This window comes from Ovis canadensis, chromosome 2, assembly GCF_042477335.2.
Source record: "Ovis canadensis isolate MfBH-ARS-UI-01 breed Bighorn chromosome 2, ARS-UI_OviCan_v2, whole genome shotgun sequence".
NCBI lineage: Eukaryota > Metazoa > Chordata > Mammalia > Artiodactyla > Bovidae > Ovis > Ovis canadensis.
The window spans coordinates 51,700,466-51,710,207 of record NC_091246.1 but is presented as its reverse complement, the minus strand read 5'-3'; the positions used below and the strand labels follow the sequence as shown (position 1 = coordinate 51,710,207).

General features: G+C 47.5%; 1 protein-coding gene across 2 annotated transcripts in view; it reads right to left on the bottom strand.

Annotated features, from left to right (window-relative positions):
- Positions 1–7,134: 7,134 nt before the first annotated feature.
- The window catches only part of FBXO10 (F-box protein 10), a 42,494-nt gene continuing 39,886 nt past the window's right edge, over positions 7,135–9,742 (bottom strand). For both annotated transcript variants that reach the window (XM_069576142.1, XM_069576143.1), the window contains one exon: positions 7,135–9,028. In XM_069576142.1, coding sequence (XP_069432243.1) covers positions 8,854–9,028 — 175 coding nt within the window. In that variant the 3' untranslated portion in view covers positions 7,135–8,853. The remainder of the gene's footprint in view (positions 9,029–9,742) is intronic.

The following is a 9,742-nucleotide window of genomic DNA, read 5'->3' as shown; positions in this document are numbered from 1 at the left end:
CACCCATCTTATCTACCAGGGGAATATGGAGAAGTGTTGCTGTGAGGAACGGGGCTGTGACACAGACTCAGGTATATGGCTGATGCTCAGACTCAGCTCTTCAAAGGTTCTCTTGAGGCAGTGGGAGCAGTGCAGTGTGTGGGGCTCGTGCTGGGGGCCGGGGGCAGTGGAAGAAGGAAGAGAAAACCCAGCTCTTTCTGAAAATGAGAAAGGAAGACGTTTACACAGCAGCTGAGCCATCTGTTAGGGAAGACATGGTAGAAATGGGCCTTGGATGATTCATTCAGGGCATGTGATCCTTGTATTTCTTCGAGTACTGGGGTGCGGTTGTCAGAGACACTTCTAACGCCAGGCCTGAAATGCCCATTTTCCATGTTGTTCTTGTCTGGCTTATCCCCATTTGTGTCTGATCCTGGGAAGCGGGCACTTCCCTCCAGCAGAGGTGTGAGCAGGAAATCTAAATGCCTGTTGTTTTTCTTTATCTAAGTTGTTGCAAAAATCAGGTATGTGACTCTGCATCAGAAAAAATAATCATCCTGATTTGACTCTGGGAAAAGAATCCCTAGTGTGTTTGCGGGTGTCATCATGAATATGTTTAGATTCTGATGGTTTTGACACCTTGAGCCTTAATTTCCAGCAGTGATTAGATCATAGCATATGACCTGGCCTCTGAGCAGCCTCTGTCCTCATGGGGAAGCAGTCACTGTGTGAGTCACTTCCGTCACTCACACTGAGGGGTGGTGTGGATGGGGAAAGGCCTCAAGTGGTAAGTATACTGCTGACCCTTGAAAACATGGATATGAACTGCTTGGGTCCACTTAGACGTGGACTTTTTTCGGTAGTAAACACTACAGCACCACATAAGTGGTTGGTTGAGCCTGCAGCTGTGGAACCATAGATACAGGGGGCTGGCCTGAATCATATGTGGATTTTGCAGCTGTGTGGAGGGTCGGTGCCCCTAACCTCTTGTGTTGTTTAGGGGTCAGCTGTATACTTGTCCTGGGTGACAACAGGTGTGCTTTACTAAGTGTAGGCGATGCAGTCCCAAAAGACTGAAAAGCCAGTTTTCGTACATCAAAGGGTTTGTGGATCAGAAGGCTCAAGAGAGGGCCCTTTCCAACAAGTTTAGAGAGAGGGCGCCTAGCACAGTGCCCAGTATATAAACAGCAGTGTCTGGAGTGAGCCAGAGTCAAGGAGTGGCACCTTCTTTCCTTGGCAGAGCTATCTGGCAGTACACACTTGTAGAATAATGGGATTGTACTAGGTTTTTTCTGGCTCTAAAACGCCATTTATTTACTAGTGCATTCCCAGAGGATTCCTTGATCCCACCAAGTTACTTGTCATAATGTCGCTTGATGATCTCTTAGAAGAGAAACAGACTGTGGGCTAGAGGCTTATACCCTTAATAAGATTTTCAGTTTGTGGAATAACTTACAGAATGTTAACAGAATGAAGTCTGTTCCTTGGAGGGACATGGCCCTGACCTGCTGACACTGTTAACAGTATTGAGATCAAAGAAGGAATATTTAACATCCTTGCAGAGGACTCAACATGAAAATAGCTAGTTAGGTAAAATTTTTTAAAGCATCTTTGAAGAACTTTATTTTTGTATAATGTCATACTCAGAGAATAGTTGCAAGAATAATTATAGTCGTACACAGAGAACTCCTGTATATCCTTTACCCAGGTGCTCCAACTGTTTATGTGGCATCCTATTTATTATTTGCTTTGTACACTTACATATTTCCTTTTGAACCATCTGGGACAGTTTGAGAAAAGCACCCTTTTTATCTTAAGTACTTTAGTGTGTATATCCTAAGAATAATGAGGACTTTCTCTTCCATAAGCACATTACACTTACCAAAAGCAGGAACTAGGATCTGGCCCACAGCTCATATTCACATTTTGTCCATCACACTTCATTGGTCTTATTTCATCTGAAGCAATTCCTCAGCCTTTGCCGTTCCTAACCTTGACATTTTGAAGAGTAAATTAGCCATCTTGCAGAGAATCCCTCAAGTTGCTTTTGTCTGGCATCTCCTTATGGTTAGATTCAGGATACACATTTTTGGCAGGGAATTTACAGACGTTTGCTCTGCCCCATACGCATCACAGTCACAGCATGTGATGTTGGTTTGTCTTTAAGGTTATAATTTCTCCACTTTGGAGTTACTACTTTTCTGTTTGTAGTTAATTTTTGGAGAAATACTTTAAGCCTCTAAATATCCTGTTCCCCATCTAATTATTACCCATGAGTTTTAGCCTGGATTGATCATTTTTGCTGAATGAATTACCATGATGGCTACAAAATGATGAGTGATATTCTCACTCCCATAGTTTCTTACATATTTACTGTTGGCATTCTGTTGTTAAGGAGAAGCTTTCTTTTCTCTTACATTAAAATTTTTTTTTGTTCATTTAGTATGGACTCATGGATTATTGTATGAACAGTTACCAATTATTTTGATGCTCAGATTGTACCACATTTGGCCAATCTGAGTTCCTTCAAGCTAGCTCTTATATCCCTGTATTTTTAAGGATGCTTCCTTAATTTCTGGCACAAGATATTCTAGCCGCCTTGTACTTTCCTGCTCTGGCCCTGGAATCAGCCTTTTATCCAAGGAGCCTGGGTGGATGACATGAATGATTGGCCCAGACTAAGAAGTGAAATGCCATTCTGACAGTCAAGACAGACGGCATCTTTGGCTGCAGTCAGGCAAGAACTGGTTTCTAAGCAGGGGTGACAGGTCACTCAAGCTGTACCAAAGGCCATGCTAGGCTTGATTTCCATTTAAAAGGATGATCACAGTGCATGGGCCCAATGCAGTGGCCATAACTGCACCCTGTGAAGTTCTGGACAGGAAGGGAGAAGAAACCAGTGGAATGAGGGTGTTCCTACTGGGAGAGACTACTCAAGGTTGGAATAAGACCAGCAGGCCCCAGGTGAGTCCACCATGAGGACTGATCAGAGAAGAAACTGCTATTGGAAGGAGAGGGAAGAAGGTGGGTCCAGGGATGTTGTTGGACAGGTCTCAGCTCATGTGCTATTCCAAGACCCAACTCTGGCTCTTGTCTGGTCTGGCCACAGCATGCCCACCATTCAGTATAGCCAGGGCCGCCTCTGGCTACAGGGAGGTCCTCAATAGGACCAGGAGGCCTCGGTGATGAAGCTATATTGGTTTTTTTTTAAGTATGGTTGATTTCCAATGTTTTAGGTGTACAGCAAAGTGATTCAGTCATACATCTATATCTAGCTATCTTCTTCAGATTCTTCTGTTACAGGTTATTAATAAGATATGAGTGCTGTTTCCTGTGCTATTCAGTAGGTTCCTGTTTATTTTACATGTCATAGTGTGTATCTGTTACTCCAAAATTCCTAATTTATCCCCTCCCCCCATATTGGTCTTTGTTGTGCTTATACACTCCCATCAGCAGGCATCAATACTGAGCCTGACTGGCCAGAAGGGAAGGCTAGGGAGGCCGCAGTGTAAGCTGCTTGGGTGGGGAACAGCCAAGACCTGTGAGGTCCACACAAGGGTTAAACCTTCACCTGTGGCAAGGCACCCTCGGGAGGAGACTTAGCTGCTGCAGACAAGCAAGCAACCCCAGGGAAGCACAGCTTCCTTAGAGAACCCTATCTTCTGATCCATGCTTTCTGCAAATAAGAGCTGGGACATACCTCCTGAGGTGTAAGACAGGACTCCTAAACTCTATGTCTTCCTTGAGCTTTCCAAGACCTGCCCGGGGCCACTGGAGTGGATCTAGAAAAATGACCAGATGGTGAGGAGACAGTCTGCAAACTGGCATGTATGAACTGAGGGCAGGAGAAAGTGGACCCGAAGGGGATAAAGATGCTGTCTATAAACCTCTGGAGAGTCACCACAGAGGGAAAAGAGATCCTTTGGGGGCTTCAGAAGGTAAAAGTAAAGATACTGGGAATGGGGTTGGGCTTGTTCCCTTGTCCATCTATCCATGTGTCCAACACTTAGGGAGTTTGCTTTGTATAAAGGACCAACAGGGCATGACCACACATCTTGAAAGGGGGAATCATACATATCATCAGTGTGAATGCAGAGGATTCAGTGTTACCATGGGGATAACGTGGTTGGGTAGGAGAGCCTGGAGGAGGGGCACGGAACTAGGAGATCAGGCATGTAACTAGGATTTGAAGGGGTCAGGAAGTAAGGGTGTGGCTAGAATTTAGCCAGGGTGACAGATTCTGGCTCATTTAATGGCTGTCCTGGTGGCTCAGAGGTTAAAGCGTCTGCCTCCAACGTGGGAGACCTGGGTTCGATCCCTGGGTCGGGAACATCCCCTGGAGAAGGAAATGGCAACCCACTCCAGTATTCTTGCCTGGAGAATCCCATGGACGGAGAAGCCTAGTAGGTTACAGTCCACGGGGTCGCAAAGAGTCGGAAACGACTGAGCGACTTCACCTTAGGTTACCTCACCTAAGGGAAAAATACCCAGATAGAATGGGTTCTCTTGGGCAGGCCTGGCCTGTGTGGGAGAGCAAGCAATGCACTCAACCAATGCTTGCTACTTGAAGCAGTCTCCTTCCAGATGCTTCCCCAGCCACGGAAGAGCCAAGAGAGGATGAGTGGCCGGTGTTCCACTTAGGCCTCCAGATGACGTGGCAGAACATGGGCATTCTATGTGTGTGTGTCCTGGCTGTTCCTGTTATGGAAGCCCTAGGTTAACAGCCTTACTCACACCTCTTCTGCATACAGCCTCTTTAACGTTTGGTAGGGAACCTACTGAGCCTTAACAGGCATCACCATTCAGAACACAGTTCCCTCTAGGGAGAGCAATCAAGATGGTGAAGTAGTACAATGTGAAGCTTACCTCCTCCCACTAACATCAAAAATACATCCACATGTGGGATGGTTCTCACCAAACATCTACTGAACCCTGGCAGAAGACCTCAGACCCCCTGAAAGAGCAAGAAAATCTCCACCTAACTGGGTAGGATGAAAGAAAAAGGGGGGAGGGGAAGGAATCCAGATTGTACCTGTGCTCTTGGAAGGAAGCTGTGAAAAAGGAAAGGTTCCCACACCCTGAAGGGCCCTTCACCAGCAGAGATCAGCCGGAATATAAGGGAGCTTCAGCGCCTCAGAGGAGAGCACAGCCATCAGTCTGCAGCTGCTAGAACAGATAGAGACCCGTATAGACAGTCAGTGCCATGGGTGTGCACTCCCCAGCCTGAGAGGTGTCCACTGGAGTTATGTCCCCAGTCTGGGCGGGGGCTGGGTGCAGAAGCTTAGGCTTCAGAGATTAGACTCCATAAGGGGACTGAGGTGAACTTCTTGGAAACAGCCTGAGGGGGTTGGGGTCTGGTGGCCCCACACCTGAGGGTGTACTCGAGGACGCCTGGGCCACCTTAGAGGGCAGGCACCATTGTGTGGGCAGTGAGAGGGGAGGAGCGAAACCCACTGCTAGAGCCTTTATCACTGCATCAGCTCTCAGGCAGCAAGACACCATCTAAAAGAACAGGATCTGTCACAAACTTTGAAAGCTGCTACCTCTAGTAGCTGACTCGGCCCTTCTGGGCTCCAGGAGACATTTCTCCAAAGAAGATATACAAATGGCCAATAGGCATGTGAAGAGATGCTCAACATTGCTAATTACTAGGGAAATGCAGATTAAAACTATGAGGTACCACCTCACACTGGTCAGTATTCCATTCCTCATAAAGCTAAAAACAATTACCGTATGACCCAGCAATCCCATTCCTGGGCATATATCCAGACAAAACTAATCCAAAAAGATACGTGTACCCCTTTGTTCATAGCAGCACTATTCAAAATGTCCAGCGACAGATGAATGGATAAAGATGTGCATATATACCATGGAATACTATTAGCCATAAAAGAGAACAAAATTACGGCATTTGCAGCAACATGAATGGACCTTGAGATTATCAAGTGAAGTCAGAGAAAGACAAATACCCTAAGATATCACTTACATGTGGAATTTAAAATATGACAAAGGCTGTAGGTCCCTCAGTTGTATCCAACTCTTCGACCCCATGGACTGTAGCCCACCAAGTTCCTGTGTCTATGAATTCTCCAGACAAGAGTAATGGAGTGGTAAGACATTCCCTTCTCCAGGGGATCTTCCTGACCCAGGGATCGAACCTGAGTCTCCTGCATTGCAGGAGACTCTTTATTGTCTGAGCCACAAGGGAAACACCTTATGACAAAACAGAAACAGACTCGTGGACATAAACTCTCAGCCATAAAAATGAAAATTTGCCATTTGTAACAAGGATGAATTTGGAGGGTAGCATGCTTAGTGAAATAAGTCAGAGAAAGACAAATGTTGTATAATAGCACTTATATGTGGAACCTAAAAAATAAACTAGTGAACATAACAACAAACATACTCTTAGCTCTAGAGAACAAATTAGTGCTTACCAGTGGGAGATGGTGAAGGACAGGGAAGCCTGGCGTGCTGCAGTCCATGGGGTCGCAAAGAGTCTGACATGACTGAGCGACTGAACAAGTGGGAGAGGGAACGGGGAGAAAGGTAAGGGTAGGAGATTAAGAGGTACAAACTAATATTAATAAACTACAAGGAGAATAAACTACAGGATATTGTATAGCACAGGGAATATAGCTAATATTCTATAAATGAAGTATAACCTTTAAAAATGCTGAACTATGCTGTACACCTGAGACATACATCCACTATACCTCAGTTAAGAATATTTAAGAGAAAAATTCTAAAACTATCCTAAAAAAAGTCTTTTAATTAAAAGAGCACTTAAATACTAAGTACTGGCTTTCTACTGAGGTGACGTGTGGATGCTAAATGAGTAAACTGGGGAAAACGTGGTCGTGGATCTGAAATCCCTTTGCAGACCATCAGGTCATCCACACCAGGAACTTCAATGTTGCTCTTCAGAAAGCCCATGGGGCAGACAGGCCTGCACCACGGTCCCTGACCTGTGAGGACACAGATGTTAAAACCTGGGATCCTGTGGGAACAAGCTGAATGGGCAAGATAGCCCTGGGTCTCCCGCTGCCTTCAGTGGAAGCTGTGGTACCTCTGGGAGGCAGAAAGGTGATGGGTCTGCATCCAGCGCTCAGGACCCCCAGTAGATACCCAAACCAAGGAAAGTACCCCCCAAAGTGCCTCTTAAAATATAGAACTTTATTTTGGTTGCTGAGATTTTCATAAGCACTTGGTTCACAGAAAAGTCATTTGTTACAAAGTAATAAAAGGCAGCATTTTGTACAGCGACTCACACTGGGGCCACAGATAAGTGCAAAGAACAGTGCTGGGGAGTGGAGGGACCCACACACTTATGCCCCAAGTCCTCAGGGAGGAGACTGAGCCCCTGACTCCCTCTAGCCACACCCTATCCCACCTGGGAGAACAGCACCAGGGGCCTGGCAGAACCTGCCTGGGACGCCAGCTGTGGGCATACAACCATGACCTTACCAGGCTGCTGAGGCGCCGCATGAAAGGCTAGGTTGGCGGGGGACTGTTCAGGCTGAGCTGAGCCTGCGTCAGGCCCCCTTCCTTGAATAGTGGGTCTGAGACTGCCTGGCTCTGGAACCTTCACACATTCACAGTTGAGCTTAGCAGAGCCTTCCTGTCCCTCTCCTCAAGCTACTAACCCTCCCCATACCCTGGGCTGGGGACACAGGTGGTGACCTTCACGGAGCTTACAGGTGAGTCAGTGGACAGGGTTGGACCTGGGTAATTTCTAAGCAAGACAGAGTGTACCCTGTGGGGGCAGACAGGGCAGAGGAGGCTCAGAGGGCACAGCGCTGCCATCCGCAAGGTGTGTGGAGCCTGGAAGGATGGGTGGGACCTGGGCGTGCATAGCTGGCGAGGAGGGCGCGCCCGAAGGTGAGGAGAGCGTGAGCCAAGGCACAGAGTGGGAAACCACGGTAGGGTCTGTAAAGGCAGGTGGCTGGTCATCCATGAGAATGTGGACATAGACAGGGGCCCCAGGCACCTCCATCTCCACCTGTCTGGCGCCCAGCAGTGGCGGCTGGTCTGGGTGTGCTTGTGGGATTCAAATCCTCCCTATGCTGCAGGCACTGAGTCAACTATGTCCTCCTGAGTCTGGGGGCAACTAGAGGGTGGAGAAGTCAGGTGAGTCCTTGCACTGCCCAGCCCTCACCTGCACACCTAACCACTTGAGGGAAGCCTCCACACGCCCCTCTTGCTTTCCCAGTTGTCCCTGAGGCAGCCTGCCAAGAGAGGCTCCTTATCTCAAGCCCCTCCTCCCTCAGAGGTCCACATCCAAGAGAACTGTGTCCTTGAAAGGGGATGACTCTGGGGTTCTTTCCATCTCACTGGAATCACTTCTGTCCCTTAAAAGTAAATTCATTCTTCCCTGAGAAGATTCTGGGTTTGGTGTATATAGTTCCCTGTAACTCAAACAGAAAACCCTGGCCAAGGTTTCAGAATCAATTTCCCCAACTCTTTATCATCTCTACAAGAGCTTGAGGGACTAGAAACCTACCAATTTCTGTTTCCTTTTTCTTGAAAAATAATTCCATGGTTGGGGATCTGAGATCCTGCAAGCAGCACGCATGGCACAGCCAAAAATACCAACTAACCAACACAAAATCCGAGCTCCTTCCTGCTGAGGGCTATGGAGCCAAAGGGCTTTGGAGATATCTTGTTCTCAGTCCCCAAAAGACTTGAGAGCCTGCTTTTCAGGGAGGAGGAGACAAGATGAGCAGGAGCCTTCACAAGCGCTACTTCTTCCATCCTTGAAGGCTGCAACTCTTAGCTCAGCCCGGCAGGGCCCGAGCCTGACAGCAGGGTACATGCCTGCTTCCTGGGGTCTCCGGACTCTCCCCAGCTGCCGCCTCCTGCAGCTCTCCATTCTTACAGGATGGTGCAGAAGATGCTGCGTTTGCTGTGGTAACCACCTTCCACATGGGCTGTGATCCTGGTCGCCATGGCTGTCACCTTCTGCCCACCATGGGCAGCGGAGGGGCCTCGGAGAGAGTTTTCAAGGTGAGGCCGTGCTGGTGGGTTTGTCAGGCGCCACGTATCAGACCTGAAGGGGCAGAATGAGAATGCACTCTTTGAGGGTCTAGAGTATTTGCTGAATGCCCCATACAACCTTATCTTTGGTTCAAGATCCAAGTGTTTAAATTGGGGCATAGGTTGTATCTCCCTAGTTAAGTGATAGCAAAAGGGGGTGGGACATGCATGAAGCTAAATCTGGTTCTAGCTCTGCCTTCAGTTCTGATGCAACCCTGAACAGGTTCCCTCTCATCCTCTATTCCTCCATCTTTAAACAAGGATCTAGATAAGACCAGTGACTTTCTCTTTTTTCTTTCATTCCCCCAGGCCTCATTTTTTTCCCCATTATATATGACCATGAATGTTATGCAAGCTTCATTCATTCACTTTTAGTTTTTGGCTGTACCCTGCGGCATGTGGGGACCTTAGTTCCCTGATGAGGGACTGAATCCGCACCCCCTGCATTGGAAGGCGGACTCTTAACCACTGAACTGCCTGAGAAGTCCCATACAAGCTTTATTAATCATCAGCAAAAATTAGAAGCTACCTAAATATTCCTCAGCTGATGAACAGATAAACCAAGTGGTGTGTCCATTCAGTGACAGAATGAATGACAGGCGCGACACCACAGGGGAGTCCGGGATCCACTGGGCTGAGTCTAAGCAGCTAGGCTCGAAAGACTACACACTGCATTCTTTCTTTAGATGACGTTCTGGAAAATGCAAATCTACGGAGGGCAGAAACT